This window comes from Haemaphysalis longicornis, unplaced genomic scaffold (genome assembly GCF_048455015.1).
Source record: "Haemaphysalis longicornis isolate Haplotype H1 unplaced genomic scaffold, Haemaphysalis longicornis Haplotype H1 scaffold_1, whole genome shotgun sequence".
Classification (NCBI taxonomy): domain Eukaryota; kingdom Metazoa; phylum Arthropoda; class Arachnida; order Ixodida; family Ixodidae; genus Haemaphysalis; species Haemaphysalis longicornis.
In genome coordinates this window covers 331,618,112-331,635,332 of record NW_027526203.1, presented here as the reverse complement: position 1 = coordinate 331,635,332, position 17,221 = coordinate 331,618,112, and the positions used below count along the sequence as shown (strand labels likewise).

At 47.8% G+C, this 17,221-nt stretch overlaps 1 protein-coding gene across 1 annotated transcript in view; it reads right to left on the bottom strand.

The window, feature by feature from the left end:
* LOC144152262 (uncharacterized) overlaps positions 1 to 17,221 on the bottom strand; it is a 123,843-nt gene that overhangs the window by 40,640 nt on the left and 65,982 nt on the right. The window contains exons 16-23 of the mRNA XM_077683497.1: positions 9,147 to 9,287; positions 8,968 to 9,049; positions 8,328 to 8,866; positions 6,716 to 6,860; positions 3,964 to 4,092; positions 3,738 to 3,858; positions 2,991 to 3,145; positions 1,103 to 1,216 (exon numbers count right to left, since the gene is read on the bottom strand). Of these exons, the coding sequence (XP_077539623.1) occupies positions 1,103 to 1,216; positions 2,991 to 3,145; positions 3,738 to 3,858; positions 3,964 to 4,092; positions 6,716 to 6,860; positions 8,328 to 8,866; positions 8,968 to 9,049; positions 9,147 to 9,287 (1,426 nt within the window). The remainder of the gene's footprint in view (positions 1 to 1,102; positions 1,217 to 2,990; positions 3,146 to 3,737; positions 3,859 to 3,963; positions 4,093 to 6,715; positions 6,861 to 8,327; positions 8,867 to 8,967; positions 9,050 to 9,146; positions 9,288 to 17,221) is intronic.

Sequence of the window (17,221 nt, the reverse complement as noted above, 5' to 3'; positions counted from 1 at the left end):
CTTCTCTTCCATCTCTTCCATCGGGTTTGTAGTATCACGTGTACACCACGCAGTTATCAAGCCGCTATAACGCCGCTGAGTCGCCAACGCACGCCGCTGACGACGTAGTTTGAATGCGTTAAAGATATAAGGCGCGTCTAACACTGATATCACCGTCGCGTCCGTAGCTTGGTCGGTAGAGCGTCGCGCTGCGGCCGCAAAGTCCTCGGATCGAAACCTGGCGCCGGATGCTGTTTCTTTTTCAAATATAGAGGAGCACTGCGGACGCCAACGCCGCCGCCGGCGGTGGATGGTTTGGGGTCGCTTATAAAGTGTATTCACACTTAAAAGCCTGCAGTGCGGACGCCGGAGCATTCGATTCGACGACACTTGCCTGTGCAAGTCACTTTGTTGACCGCTGCTTCGCCGCCTCTGTATTCTTTTGAGTTGTTAGGGGAGCACAAGTTCGCTCCAATAAACGTGTTTCTCATTCAAGACAACTGCATCGTCCTTGTCTTCGCGACAATATCATTGCACAAGTGCAGAATTACGACTTTTTGTCCTACTTTCTCAAAGACGACAACCCTTGTTGAGCTGAAAAAATGCAAAAGTTCTGGTCTATCCGCCTGTTCTTTGTGTCGCTCGAATAACTACAAGGAATGGAAATAAATTTAACAAACATAAAACATTTCCCCGAAGTCGCTGGTCAGAATTGAACCCACGTCTTGGAAGATAGGAGCACTATTGATTGATACACACGGGAATATGCTTGTGTTGAATGTAACCGTACATAATATGCAGAAGAAGTGGTTACCAGGTTGTGCAATAACAAGGTGCACCCAGAAATGCTCTTGCTTAAAAACTTTGCCATTCTCTTCTTGCTACACGGCGTGGATGGCGTTGCACTGCACTGGTGTCCACTAGGGCAACAGGTGGAAACTAAACTGAATTCTTGGACAGTCGGCGAAGGTGCAAATCAAAAACAGAATTGAAGGACAGGGGCATCACCTAGCCACTGTATCAAAGTAATTTTCAGAGACGCAAACAGATACATAAAGAATTTTTGTTTTTTGAAGACATATATAAATTAACAAATAGTACAGCACATGTTGAGTTCACTTACTGCATCCCATGCTGGCTCGACAAGTTCAATGCCCTTGAGTGAGCTATAGGTAGCAAACCCTTCATTTAGCCACAGATCATCCCACCATTTCATGGTAACAAGATTGCCAAACCACTGAAAAAGAAGAAAAAATGCACACTGCTCTGAGATTTTACTAAAAAAGCCCATTTTCAAATACACTGTTTGTGTTCTTATGCTTGCACTAGTTATGTGAGAAAAAGCTTTACTCCAATTGCAGTTGTAACAAAAACAAATAGCAGGTGTACGTAACCAAAATTAAAACACCAGTGCGGTTTGTCAGTATATTTCGTCGCAGTGGTATAAAAACAGGCAGCCACTACTGAAAAGTATGTCTCCCTAGCGTCTGCTCCAGAGCAACACCTACCCGACTCCAGCCAGAATGAACCTGCTCTACCCCCAGCTCTACCCCTCACCCGCATGTCCCAACTGCCAACAGGCCCGCGGCACCATCTACCACATGGTCCTTGCCTGCCCCAACCATCCGGCACCACAAGACGCTGCACGACTGCGAGACCACCCCAACACCTAGGAGACGGCTATCAGGGCCTCGGACGCGGAGGGTCAGCGTCAGCTGATATCCTTAGCGGATGAGGCCTGCAGGACCAATGGGACCCTGGACGTAGGGACCAGCCCAGGTTGATCACCTGAAGTCCTTTATGGGTTCAATAAAGTCTAATCCTCCTCCTTCCCTTCTGACAGGTACCACGACAAGGTATACGATAAACTGACAAAAGTTATGTTAAAGCAGTATTTTACCTTAACGGGTACAATTCCACCTATAATTAAATTGTTTACTTTATGGGCAACCTGTAGAAATTAATTTAATGCTTATTTTTAAAAGTAAACCTCCTAAGCAAAATAAATAAGGTAATAAAAATGGAACACAAAAAAGAAATCACGTTTCATAAATAAACAGAAATCCGAAAACTATTGAATTACCCGCCGCGGTGGCTCAGTGGCTAAGGCGTTGCGCTGCTGAGCACGAGGTCGCGGGTTCGATTCCCGGCCGCGGCGGCCGCTTTTCTGATGGAGGCGAAAAGCAAAAACGCCCGTGTGTTCGAGATTTCGGCGCACGTTAAAGATCCCCAGGTGGTCAAAATTAATCCGGAGCCCTCCACTACGGCGCGCCTCATCGTCTGCGTTGCGTCGGCGCGTTAAACCCTACAATCAATCAATCAAAACTATTGAATTTACCAGTGAGAGAAATCAATTACATTCAAGCCAGTTGCTTTTGTAATGCGGCAACTTATGAAGCAATATCAACCCATGGTGGCAACTTGGCACACAACTGATATATTTATAATTGCACAATTTGAAACATGAACTGCCACTGCTCATGCAACTTTAAAGTAAATTCCTGATAGCCCACACAATTGAAACTGACATATTACACAAAACTATGAAAAATTCCAATAGAGAGGAAACAGTTTTCCCTGTATCACAATCAGATATCCCATAATTCAATTGCACCAAGTAGTAAGATCATTTGAACTCCACTTTTGTTTGTTCGTTTGTTCATTTCACTGTAATTACATTCAATGTTGCCTCCTAATTATATTGTCTACTACTTTTCAGAGTCCAAATGTTGTCAGCCAGTATTTATTAATGTAATTTCACATTCTACAAAAGAAACTAGGTTCCTGTCACAGTCATTCAGGTGCATGCCAAGAAATTTATATAGAAAATCGCTGCTTCCATTTTCGTCAGGATCAACCAGAAAGCAGCCTCTCAAAAGTAAAAATGCTTTCAAATACTGCGGAATATATATGCATATCTGCAAGCAGAAATTTCCTGCTTAATGAAAATGTCTGAATAAAAGAAATGTGGAAAGGTTTTATCCTAAAGGGATACTATGAAATCTACAAACCATATGTGCCAGTTCATGAGAAATGACTTCTACAGTGCTGTAGTGGTCCGAGACAGATGTTGTATTTTTGTTGTAGAGCATCATGCACTCACTGTACATGATGAGGCCCCAGTTTTCCATGGCAGCCGCCTGGGGATCTGGTATGGCAATGCTGTCTAATAAAGAAACAGATGTCAATCATTCGCTGCCTCTGACATGTGCTAACGTGAGCCAACAGTTGTGGTAACCTTATATCAAAGTGAAAAGTTTAGTGTGAAATAAAATCAATGGCTTAATTTTTGTTAATAAAAAGGGCATACTATTCAAAGAGACCCCACAAAACTTCATTATTGGACGCAAATTTAAGCTGTAGGTCTGTCTTGAAATCAGAGATGACAAATCATGCATAAAATTGACGTCTTCTACTGCAATACAGAAATTAATCATCCTAATATGCTGGGCTTTTGTGGGCAGTTGCTAGATGGATTCACTACAAAAATATTAAAATTAGAAAAGTACCATAATACTAACTCATGTATAGCGTTACATTTGGTAATGATATGAATCATTTAAAAACCAAGTCATACACAATGCAGGCCTAAATAGTTTCCGAGATGCGACCATGATACTACTTCAAAATAAAAAAAATTAAAAAATCTTTACCCATTAAGCATTTACTGAGAGTTGTAGTCGGTTGTAATGATTGATTGATCGTGGATCAGACACTACCTATGTGTATAGGAGGAAAACACTCAGCTCATTGCATACCTAGCTTTGGCAGTGGAAACCTGATTGCAAACTGGTTTTCAAAGAGCTCCAAAACCTGAATGGTGGCTGAAAGAGCGTAATGTGCGTGGGGCAGCATCTCTCGGCGAGCAAATATTTGTACCTAGAGGAAACATAACAAAGAATTTATATGCAGCGCTATGTCACAGTCAGCAGTGCAGTACAATAATGGGCTACACGAAGTTTTGGTGCTTCAAGAAAGCCTTACCGGTGTGCCACTAGATGTGGTGTCCGAGATGTGCTCGAAATCACACACAGCAATGGCAACTAAGTACGTTGCCATTTTGTGGGATTCCCGAAATTTTGTCGAGACTCTGGTGTCATCTAGGTGGCGGACCTGAAAAGAAGGTTATAAAAGTAACAACATTGGTCGTTTTTATTCTTTACTTTTATCAGAACCGCTGCAAATTCATCTGCGTAAATGGAGGCAAAGTCAGAATGGAGCACTTGGTCCCTATAGTTTCAGTAGAACACACTGCGTAGCTACATTATTACACCCTGTCAACTTAGCGCCAAGCTTGAATCTTGGAATTAATTATGCTTATGTAACCGCTTAAACATTTAGAAAATACGCCATCATCTTTACTTGAAACTTTTGAAATTTGCATTGAGACATTAATCAGCACACAAAGTTTTCTTTAAATTTAAAGCCAACTGAACTTGAGACGAGACATATAGAGCTGACTTCGATTCATAACCCACAGCTTGTAACTTAAGATATTGTGCATCAACTGGATCAGATCCACGTATCGTTTTTCCTTTAGTTTTTTGACGAGATAAAGCCCCCCGTCCTCAATATATGGAACACAAGCGAAAGTATTGCTCAAGCTGTTTTTTTTTAAAAAGCACTGTTTCTGTCAAGCAACAAACGCACCTTGGTTAAAGGACATCAAAAGTACGGGGCACTGTCTTTCAACCGAATCCGGTTTGTAGCCTAGTAGCAACTAATTAGCTCCTTTTCTTCGGTGAAAATATGAAATCCCAACTAGCCTATTTTGTTGGTTAGCATTTTTAAGTCTGTATAAACATGAGTAATTCGCCTCCCCCCTCTCCCGCCCACAGCCACTGTCCCCTAAAAAACGTCAAGGTAGCGCGAGCACTGCACGTCGGCTGTGGTTCATCCTGCGAGGCGAGTTGGAGCACGCTGCAAGCGTCGGAACGTGACGTCACGCAAATGAGGTGGCACGCTGGCACAGACGTCCGTAGTGCTGGGTTGGGTGTAGGAAGCGGCCGTTATATTGCGAGAGGTGCCCGTGATGTCGTTATGATCGTTCGCAAGGTTAACAGTTAACTTTGACGTATAATATGGGCCGAAACGTAAAGAGGGAACCACACCTTCCCAGTCGCAACTCCCAGTTCGTGGCGTAACCTGCAGGCCTTCCATTCCTGCAGCACCTTAATGCGGTGTTTTATGGAGACTGCATTATCGCTAGCGGTAACGCGCTCTGCCTCGATGCGCCAATGCTCCTGCAGTGCTGAGCCGTAACCGCGCGCCCTATCGCATCGCGGGCGCCTGCCGAGGAAGCCCTTACGAGCCGTCCAGTCACTCAGCGCACACAAAGGTTCCAAACAATTTTGCCTGCTTTTGCTGCAGGTCTGTGTCTTAGTAATCATCCGCGTTCAGCAAAAGCGCTAAAATGTGAAATATGCCATTTCAGGGTGGCGAGTCGCAAACCGATTTTTACTGCCAGAGCGCCGTGACCGCTGCCCATCACTCTTATCGGCGGCGCCTCCTCTGTTCGCGCGCATGCGGCGCAAGGTTTCTAAACAACGTGGGGGGCATTGTATACAGGCACTCCACCTGCCACTGGACGAGAAGCCCAGAAACGGCCTGGCGGCGGAACGTGCGACCAAGCATTATCGCCGCTGCGGCAGGTCGCTCGACCTTGTGCGGGAGGAAACCTTTACAATCAGCACTTCTTTTTTATTGCGCTATTTTGGAATCTGTAATTTTCGGGATACCTACGATGTTGCAGCCGGCACTGTTTTGACAGCAGTTGTTACGGGCACTGCCTCGCAGGCTTTAACCATAATCTCGATTTTTTTTTTGGACGGGGGGGGGGGGGGGGGGGCGAAATCCTTCTCCTGGGTCTGTTTGTATAAATACGTGGGCAGGGTGCTTGTGGTTCTGAAATTTTTTTTTTTTGTGCGGGGGGGAGGAGGTCGAAATCCTTCTGTGGGGATTTTGGGTGGGTGTGTATAAATACCTCCTGGCTCGTCGGTTGAGGAGCGACGATAAAAGCGCACACCGATTGGCGGTGCAGGCGTGGAACACGGTAAGTCACGCGTCATGCATCCGGTGGCTCAGGTAACGCGAACCGCCCGAGCACAGCATGGGAAAGGTACCTTCAGCGAGCCGTGAAGTGCGCGTCAAGTATACAGACACCACCAGGGCCACCACACTGTGAAGTAGTCATATAACTGCGGCAACTTTTTGCTAGCCGGCTCATCTACGCCCAAATGCACCGCATTCCGCAAAATCAGGCAGCGTAGGTGCCACTGTGCGCAGCGTGAACTAGGAGCATTCCCGATACTTCTCCCCCTCGCGACTTCCGAGCTGTACAGTCGAGACGCAAGCGAACGGAGCACGTTTCCTGCTGATGAGGTGGCACCACGTGAAGCGCGCACCACGCACGATGAGGCCTATGCTCTGCCCCTTGTGTCCACACAGCGCGTAAATCCTTCGCAGTTTTCCTGCCTCTGCCCTGCGTCTTCTCATTCTCCTCCTATCCTCCTCTCCCCAAATCTTCAATCCACCGCTCCGACCGTGCGAAAGAGGGAGCTGCCACAAGCATCGATGCGCATACGGCATATGCGCTTCTATTTTGTGCCAACGGGAGCCACGGCCAAGCGCAAAATCAGATAGCCCGACAAAATTGTATCGCTGTCGAGCATCCCGCATGGACGCGAGGTAGCCAAAAGAAAGCTAATAGGGACATGCTCTGGTATATAAAACTTGCCTTATCGACAGGCATGTTGGATATGGCTTTCATTGCAGCGTCATGAGTAACAGTTATTGTGAAATTTGCTTTGAATCCTGGTTCGTCGAAGCAAGGGAATGCCATGCGAGCAAATGTGGGCTGGAATTGTGAGGTGACCATAAATCTGCCAGAAAAAAAAATGTCAACACAAGAATGGTTAGTCGATGTCACGTAGAAGTCAGGCTTTACAAATGTAGGAAAATGTATGCAGAGGCAGAAACGAGGGGTTTGAATATTTTGACCCGAAGATAATCTATGAAATTTGCCTGTACAGGTTTCAAGACACATCTTAATGAGCTATTTAATTGGCTCACATAAAAAATGTTGTCAGTTTGCAAGAATGCTCGGTTTCTGCAATGCTCTAGCTCTGATCGAGCTACTTGGTAACGCTTATTTGCTGAATTAACAGTATTCTCATGCACTAAGTCATGGCTGCTATCTGAAAATTCCCAGAGCTTCACGTACCAACTCCGTGATGTACGCAAAATGTAGCATGCTAATTTTTGATACGAAGGTGTTAATCCTTCACTCGGAGTTACATTCGGCCACCGTAAAGCGAGATATCACCGTTCAAAGACAACACCACCGCGCCGTCGAAGACGATCAGATTACAGCCGTTGTTCCCAGCGCCAGTGGAAGCTGCGTGGGAGCCGCTGACAGATAGCAGCTGTCTTAAGGCGAATATCGCGGCCATACCAGAAAATTTAATACTTCTCCCCCCCCACCCTTGCTTTCATAACTCAACGAGCAGTGAAGCTCAGGCATTCTCATAATAGAAAACGCTTGGATTCCCCAGTAACTATTCCTTTCAATTATGCGATGATAGAAATTGGCTGATTGGTTGAAATTGATTGATTGAAATTATTCATTTGATCAGCCGCTTTTCGAAGCCATCGCCGGTTCTCTTTTTGCGCATTTGCTACTGCAGTGGAATTTTGTTTTGCGCGAAGAGTAACTTCGCCGTACATCAGCTACGCACTAGACTTCAAACGTATAGCAGTGCCCATACCGGGCCTTCCGGCAGCTGACGGTGTTAAAATTGACAGGCGAGCAATATGCTTCGCAATCCTGCTCACATTACACAGGTGCTTGCTAAGAGTCGAATTACAGTGAGTGAGTGGCGTTTAATAGCACTGTTGACGACGAACTAAAAATAGAGCGAAGAACGTAGACCCAGAATAGCTTTAGTGCTTATGCGAGCTGTGTCTCGCTGTCTCTTCCCTTGCCGCGTATTTCTAACGTTGCTTCTACATAAGAGCATCCTTTGCAGACGTGGAGATTGGTGCCTTTCCTGGCTTAGATTTAGTCTTCGTGTACGTTTTACTCAAATTCAAGCTATACGTGGGAAAGTTGTACAACCCGGCGTACAGAAACATGAAACGGATAACCGGCTTAATGCTCCAAACCACTTTGTGGAACCGTCATATTTTGTAATTCAGTCGAATAAGAACTGAATCGGGACCGAAAGTTTTCACCTCAAACTCGAAATCGAATCAGATCAGCATGCCTTCAGCTCAACACCGTGTCTAAAATCGCTGTAAGAAGTCACGCAGACATTGTTATTTCTTTCTCCAGAGCTTGCCTGACTTACTTGTTGCTTCCAGATGCCTCATCCCAGTAGCTTGTCTTGAAAATTCCGCTCAGGTAATTGAGCATGGAAGCACTGAATTCAAACTTGAGCACATATCCTCCCGGTGGAAGTACGTCCCTCGTCTGAATCACCCAGTAGTCATTCTCAGCGTACGAAAAGGGCTCATCACCAAGGGGCACCTCTTCGAAAGTATCGCGCTTGTGTCGCATCACGGTTGTCCTTGTAATGTTGATGTTTTTTGCGTGCACGAGGAGCACGCTGGAGGCTTTAACGACGGTGATCCTGGTTGTGCTCGACCCAATTATGACGTCCTCCGTGAGAATGGGCTCGAGCGTGATGTCGTAGCTTGCTGGGATGACGTGGCGAGGCAGGCGCATGTTTTCCCACGGCTCCGGAATGACGTTTGTGGTCAGCCATCGTGCTACACTGGGCTCGTGGCGTTTTATCCAGTCGATGTTGTTCCGCACATTTTCCAGCGCCTGTTCGCGGGCTCGCCTGCCCGCACCAGCGTTCGGGTTCTTGTGGAAGAAGGACTGCATCTGCGGGTACCGGAACAACATCAAGTTAAGACTTTCACCTAATGAGAATAACGTTTCCTACTTGCGGACTTGAAGACGCTAATATTGTAGCTACAACTCACCTCATTGTAGTCAAACTGCTTGGTGAAGTAGTCACATATAGTCTTCACAACATTTCCGAAGTTGCGGTCATTAAGCGAGAACCTAAGAATAAAATTGTCCCATTAAAAGCCCGTTCACCTTTGGGTGAGTACAGTATTCGCATTAGGGCTTTTCTTTTTGCCTGTTGGTACTTACTTACCTCTGAACCAGCCTGTCCCACTTGTATCGCACAAACTTCCAAACAATGTCCCGGGCAACTGGATTTCCCGCAAGGAATGAAAGCACGCTGAAGAAGTCCTGCCTACGTACATAGCTCTCATTCATTGCGTAAGCCAGATATCTGTAAACACAGCAAAACAGAGGCTGTTATAGAACTCCAATGATCAGACAGCAGATATACAGTAATTATGTGAGTTGCTTTTTATGTATAATCCAGTCTTTCCCATGCATCTCCGGCTTCCCACAGTTATGCTACTCACAAGTATGAGTTTTGTGGTCTTTACTAGTGCTCTTGCAATCGTGTGCTCTTGCCCTTCAACAGTATCATTATTTAGTTTTAATGTTGCCCTGAATATATTCATTGTCAAAGCTACAACACATTCCGACATATCCAGCGAATCCGTAAGAAACTGTTGACGTAATGAAAAAATTGTTATTTTCCCGTGGCCGGTTTGAGTTTGCTGAAAAAATAAGAAGCCGAAAGCCCTCGCGCAGACGTAAAAAATCGAATTTGCCTTAACTAATTTCTGAAGTGCTCTTTATTCTTGAGCTAAAACAAAAGAGAACGAAACGTAGGCAGGGGCAACAGAAGACAGGGAGGAGGGGTGCGTTTCCTATAATTGCTCTTAATTACAAGACTTGTTTCCAACCGATGCTGCCCTCCACACTTCTTACCTCCCATTCGGTGTCGCATTTCGCATGTCGAAAGTGCTTTCGACGCTAGTGCTTAGCAGCTGGCCGACAGTGCATTGAATGTGCCTTATTGTGCAACCGCCACATACCCCACGGAATAGTGCGCGCTTCTCTTTACTTTGTTTCGCTGTGCAAAAAGAACAGCACGCTTTTCTGCCATGAATTCACACACGCGCGCTCACGCACACGCACGCACACACGTACGCGCCTTCACGCACGCACACACACACGCACGCACGCACAAACACACACATGCACACACACACACACACACACACACACACACACACACACACACACACACACACACACACACACACACACACACACACACACACACATGTTGGAACTTTAGAGGAAAAAGAAGTGACTTCGAATGGTGACGGTGGGCCTGCCCTGCATGCTTGGGGTATGGGCCCGACTCGTGCACTTCGTCTTCACGTCTTCATCTTCGGTCATTCACGCTGACTGAGGGTGGTCTCCGAGACACTCAATAAAACCGATTGTTGTCCTTGAAGGGCGCCGTCTTCTTGTCAAGCATCGTGCCGAAATCCGCAGGGACGACGAACCAGCGACGGCATCCACATCTCCGAAAGGCGGACGACCGTTGCAAGGCCACCGCAACCGCGCCAGCTAGACCTTCCGAACACCTCTGCCGGCGCCATCATGGATCAGCTCAAAAGCAAGCGAAAGTCGCAACGCTCTCTACTAACGAAGATGATTTGGGAAACCGAGGCTGCCTTGGACCGAGACGGGGTGAGTCTGACGGACTACGTTACCTTCCATGACCGCGTTATTGCGATGTCTACCGAGCTGAAGCAGACTGCCGCGACATCAAGCCTCACTTGACGGGACCTGACATGGAGCAAGAGTATCTTCGATCAACAGAGTATAACGTCAAAACCGTCACGTGCTTGTCTAAGTTAAGCCAACGCATCAACGAGTTGAGAGCCGCAGCCGCTGTGTCTTCGGCCGCCTAGACAGAACCAGCTCCGCCGCGCGGTGCCAGCCATGGCATCAAACTTTCACGCATCGACTTACCGAAATTTGATGGCCGTCCGCGCAACTGGAACCCATTCTGAGAGCAATTTGAGTCCACTGTTCACAACAATCCGACGCTTACCGACAGCGACAAGTTAGCGTACCTCAGGTCATCGCTCATAGAACCCGCATAGGATGCCATCGCAGGCCTTACCGCAACGTCTCGATGTTACAAAGACGCCAGAGGCATACTTGTCGACATCTTTGCGAAGGCGCACCTCATCGTGCAAGATCACATCGAGAACCTTACTGAGCTGCAGCCTGCCCGCTCATCTGACGACGTCCTTGGTCTGCGTCGTCTCCACGGCACACTTCAGGAACATAGTCGCGGACTAAAGGGTTTACACGTCGCAGAAGACTCTCTCTCTCTCTCTACTGTGCTCCGCCGCACCATTTTTCGGTGGCAACCAAAAGACTTCATTTTGGAGTTTAATCTGCGCTCGGCCCATCAGGATAGCGCAGTTTCTTCTGATGATGCAACCGCTTCAAATCCTGTGAGTGTGGCTCTTCTGCTTGATTTCCTCAAAGTAGAGGTAGAATCGAGAGTAAGCACGGATGGTTGCTAGCGTGCGAAAGAACCGAAACGTCCGCGCCGTAGCGAAGGACCTCAGAATATGTCAAAGAGTTCTAGACCTTCCACTTTTCGAGAAGTCGCTTCAGTGACGTCCGGAAGTCGCGAAACCATGCCTTGTTTCTTCTGCAAATCGAAGGATCACTGTCGGGTAGGTGCGACACGCAAGACGGTCGATGTTTCTGCTGCACAGCCAGGACTCATATGGCCAGAATCTGCAGGAAAAAGGTCAACTGCACCAAGTGCCACTGCCGGCATTCTTCGACGATGTGCGAGCCCGACGTAACTTCCAGTTCACGGCATCAAGGAGCGCAGGCTACTACCGTTCAACTAGAAGCAGCCGTATCCCAAACCGTCGCCACAAGGAAAACCGTTTACTTACAAACGGCCGTGGTGCACGCTTCTTCACAGAGGAAAGACATTATGGCGCGAATCCTATTCGATGGGGGCAGCCAACGAACTTTTGTTACGGCTAGGTTAGCCAAATTAGCCTGCCCCACAGTTGACCATGAAAAGCTTTCCGTAGGTTTCTTCGGCGCGCACGACAAACCGAAGATGTTCCGTAGAGTTGGGATTGCTCTACGTGGAATCAAGGAAGCTCCTCCTCTTAAGATCGACGCCCTTGCTACAGAACAAGTCAGCGACAGGCCTATACCTGTAGCTACCGAAAATGCCGTGAAAGACGCGAATGTGGTTGAACTCTAGCAACAATGGATTTACACACCGGTAATGCGGTTCCAGATGACATTGATATCGTCGTCGGCACTGAGAATTATTGGGACTTTGTCAGAGGCCGAACAAAGACTGAAAAATGGCCTGAAAGCTGTCGAGACAGTTTTTGGGTGGACTCTGCACGGACCTACTTCTGAGGCAACAACCGGAGCACTTTGTTCCCAAACCATAGCACTGAAATCCCATGCGACCACCACCGAAAGTTTCCTAGAACGGTTCTGGGATCTTGACACCATCGGTATTCTCTCGTAGGTGTGTGAGGAACCGCAAGACGAGGCAACACTGACTCAGTTCAACAACTCTATACGGTAAATCGATGTTCGGTACGAAGTACGACTTACTTCCCTGGAAGCCATCAGTCGAGCTGGACAACAACAAAGCGAACGCTGAACGACGGCTGACTCAACTTGTTCGAAGAGTTCGACAAAATCCCGACCTCTTGAGTGCGCATCACACAGCGATCTCGAAATACGCCAACGATGGCATGGCTGAGAGGGTGCCTATGGTTACCACTGAAGGCCCCGTTTATTACATGCCTCACCACGCAGTCATCAGGGAGGAGCAGACTACGAAGACTCCCGTTGTGTTTGAAGCATAGGCTCACGCACGTGGACATGCATCCCAAGACGAAAGCCTCTACAGCCGTCCCAACCTGAATGCAGACTTGTTAGGTCTGCTATTCAAGTTTCGCACGCACCGTATATTGGTGGCAGACATAGAAAAGTCTTTTTTTGCAGATCGCCATTCTCAAATGTGGCAGAGACGCTCGCGTTGCCACTGGTTCGAGAGAGCGCCTGTTCGAAACGAACCCCTACCGAGATTAACGGAGTGGCGAATGAAACGGGTGCCCTTTGGTACAACTTCAAGTTCGCTCTTACTTTCCGCCGGAATTAACTACCACCTGCATAGAATGTCATCGCAGTTTTCAGGCACCGTTGCACAGTTACAAGGCTGCATTTACGTGGATGACATTTTAACAGGATCCGAAACCATTTCCGAGGCACTGAAACTTTCCACCGAAGCTACAACACTTTTTGCAACCACTTCAATGAAATTGCACACATGAGCATCAAATGACAAAACCGTCCTCGAAAACCTTCCGCTAACGCAATCCTGCGAAGAGCTTCCCCTCGGACAAGCCCTCGGCGTAATCAATGTTGTCGGCGTGGTTTGGCATGCAGACACTGACGAACTGGCCTTTTCCCCTGAAAGCGTGACCGATTTCTTTTAGCGTCGCAACGACACCAAGCGTTTCGTGCTACAAGCAACGAACAGGTTGTATGACCCGCTGGGATTTCTAGCACCTTTCACTATTAGAACCAAACTTTGTTCTTAACGAAATTGGAACCTGAAAACATATTCGGAAACAGCGCTACCACGAGAAATATTGTCAGAGTGGCAGAATTGGTGCAACGAGCTTCCAGCATTGAGCACAATCGTGGTTCCACGGTTTTACCGACACAATCTTTAACCAGGAAGCATAAGAGTTGTTCATATATTCACAGATGCCAGCCCTCTAGCTTTTGGAGCCGCAGCGTATTTGTGCATTTTCGACCAGCATGGAGAAGCTTTCTCAACATTCCCGCTCAGCAAGCCTCGGATCGCTCATATCAAGGAGGTAAGCCTGGCGAGATTGGTGCAACTGGCTTGTCTCGTGGCAGCACGACTCTTATATAAAGACTCAACTTCCTGACGTCTTCAGTGACGTACATTTATGGACTGACTCCATAATTGCGCTTCACTGGATAAAGGAAGATATAAACCGATGGAAACAATTCGTGCGAAACCGAATCACAGAAATCCACGCCAAGACCAAACAGACTGGTGCGAACATAGCCCAGGAAAGGAGAACCCGGCCGAAATGGTGACGAGAGGCATCACGTCGCAACAGCTAATTTCATCGGACTTATGGTGGCAGGGACCCCAGTGGTTAAAAGGTACCGAAGAGTGGCCACCACAAGCAATGTGTCATACAGACTTCACTGCCCAAGCGAAAAGGGAAGCTGTTTTCAACGATGCACTCCAAGTACTCGTGCCTCTTACTCGTACTCGTCCAAGACACACCCGCTGGATATCGACATAGCCCGTTTGAGCTCCATCGTTCGTCTAATCCGAACGACGGCGCGGACTGTGCGCTTTGTCGACAAGCTACGTCACAAAAGCTTGCTGAAAGGACCCCTTACTCCAAAAGATATCGATAACGCAGACAGGTTCTGGCTTCGAACCGTTCAAGCAGAAACCTTCCACGACGACATCATAGCAGTACAGAAAGGAGAATTGCCACCTCGAGCTTCTCCCCTTCGAAACACTACCATATTTGTCGACGACGAGGCTCTTCTGAGCGTATCAAGAAGAATAAACCACAGTCAGCGGTTGTAGTCTGAGCGCCATCCCATTATTTTGCCGAAGCAACAATTCTACTCTAAGCTTCTTGTGCAGAACCTCACACGCCGGTGGGTGTGAGAGACACGCTCGTAGACCTTCGACAGCGGTACGGGATCATTCAGGGACGACAGCTCATGAAGTTATTTCTCAATGTACTGTTTGTCGACGGCACCAAGGAAAACCTTTGGAGGATGTGGTTCCCCCTTTGCCAAAGGACAGAGTCACGGAAACCGACCCGTTCACTGTTGTAGGAATCGACTTCGCGGGACCGTTGTTTGTACGCACGTCACGAAAGTTCACGAAGGTGTACCTGGTGCTGTTTACTTGCGCTGTAATCAGGGCTATACATCTCGAACTCATAAACGACCAGACAGCGCCATCTTTCTTGAATGCGTTTCGTCGCTTTGTTTCACGCAGAGGTTTTCCCTCTGTGGTGTACACCGATAGCGGCCTCACCTTTAAACACAGCTAAAAGGAAGTCACACAACTTTGGGAGACAATTCGTGATCCACAAGTGAAGAACACCTTTGCCAACCACAAGATTGAATGGAAATTCATCTTGCAACGGGCGCCGTGGTGGGGAGGATTTTACGAGCGTCTCATCCGTTTCGGTGAAGCTAGCACTAAAAAAGAGTCTGGGACAACAATGTGTGACAAGACATGAACTTGTTACCGTCCTCACGGAAGTGGAGGCAGTTATAACTCCACGCCAATCACTTATGTTTTCAACGATAGCCAGGAACCAGATCCATTAACTCCAGCTCACTTTATAACAGGGAACCGGCTGACCTGCGTTCCTTGGCCGACATCATCAGAACTCTGTCGTTTCCAACATCCGCGTCTTCATAACCTGTGGGCAAAAAGACAAGACCTCTTGGAAACCTTCTGGCGAAAGTGGACAACCGAGTACCTGCTGGAGCTATCGTCTCGCCCCACGAAGTCAACCGCAACTGTCAGGGCAGGAGACATCGTATTACTCGAGGATCATCTCAAGCCTCGCCAAACCTGGAGACTGGCGCGCATCACAGATGTTCACGTTGGACGCGACGGAAAGATTAGAGCCTGCTACGTCAAACTCGCTGATGAATCGAAGTTACAGCGTTCCATTCGGATTCTGTACCCCTTAGAAGTCGGTCTGCGGCAAACTCATAATTCCCGCCCTGCCAATTTCATAGGGGGCAGATTGTTGGGACTTTAGAGGAAAGAGAAGTGGCACCGAATGGTGGCGCTGGGCCTGCCCTGCATGCTTGGAGCATCGGCCCGGCTCGTGCACTTTGTCTTCACCATCTTCATGTTCGGTTATGGACGCTGACTGACGGTGGTCTCCGAGAGGCTCAATAAAGCCGCCGGTTGTCCTTAAAGGGCGCCGTCTTCTTGTCACACACACACACATACCCACACCCACACACACACACGCACACACACACACACACACACACACACACACACACACACACGTGCACACACGCGCACACACACGCACACACACACATACGCACACACAGACACACACACACACGCGCACACACGTGCATACGCACGCATGCGCGCAAAAGCGAAGGCACAGCTCTAGCACACTGGGTCTGCTGTATTAGCAGTCGCGGAGTTCCTAAAACGAAATACGTCATTCGATATTGACGCGCTCCTGTTGTATCTCCCATCCCAAGGAAGGGAGACCCCTGGCTTCCTGCGGCGAGGAAACCTACTTCTGGTGTCGGAAGGTGCCCTTGAAGTATGGCGCGGCTTTAAAAGGGCCACGCGGAAAAAACACGAGTTTCGTTCACTCGAAAGACACAACTTTTAACGTAAACTTAGCTAAAACAAGCTATACAATTGGGAAAAAAAGAATGGCCGTGCGACCCACTAGCTCATTTCCAGCACTAGAGCATATGACGTCATATGCACAGCCGTGTGATTTGCTGAGGTCGGTAAAGCAAACGAATGGTGGGTAAACAATGGAAGTACGAAAGTACACGTAAACGTAGAAGCACCAGTGCGTACTGCTGTTGGTACTGCGCGCACTATGCTTGTTATTATAGCTGCACAGCAGTACGGCGCATTGGGTTTGTCTCACACGACACTGGCTGATTGGCGTAAGCTAAATTGTCATACGCGACCCTGTTTGCCAGGCCTACCGAATTTTTCAAGAAACGATTACTACCATTTGCAAATACAGTCAGAAACAAAGCGAGTGCGACTGCGCCCCCGAGTGGTATGGTGGCGCCGTCTAGGAGGATTGACGGTAACCAAGGCTCCCCAGCGAGGGCAACGAGGGTGCACCCTCGACGGCCTTCTTCGCATGCAGCGTCTCGTCGGCCAAAGCGGCACTCAATCGGCGGCGGCATGAACTAAAGCCTACTTTGCTGTGCCACGAAACAATCCAACATAGCACAAACGAACCTGGAAATAGCATTGCTTTAAATCAAATACTGATTTGTGCACAAATAGTGGTTCTTACAAGTATTCTTTTTGAAGTCTGGACGTCACGCAAAACTGCGGTATAACGAAGTGCCACATTTCTGTTATTGACACGGTAGAAACAAAGCGACGTTTTTGTATTTGCCCGTCATTAACGGAGTTCGAAAAAAAGGGAAACATGGGATTTTCTCAGTAGGCAAACCCATGCATGGTTA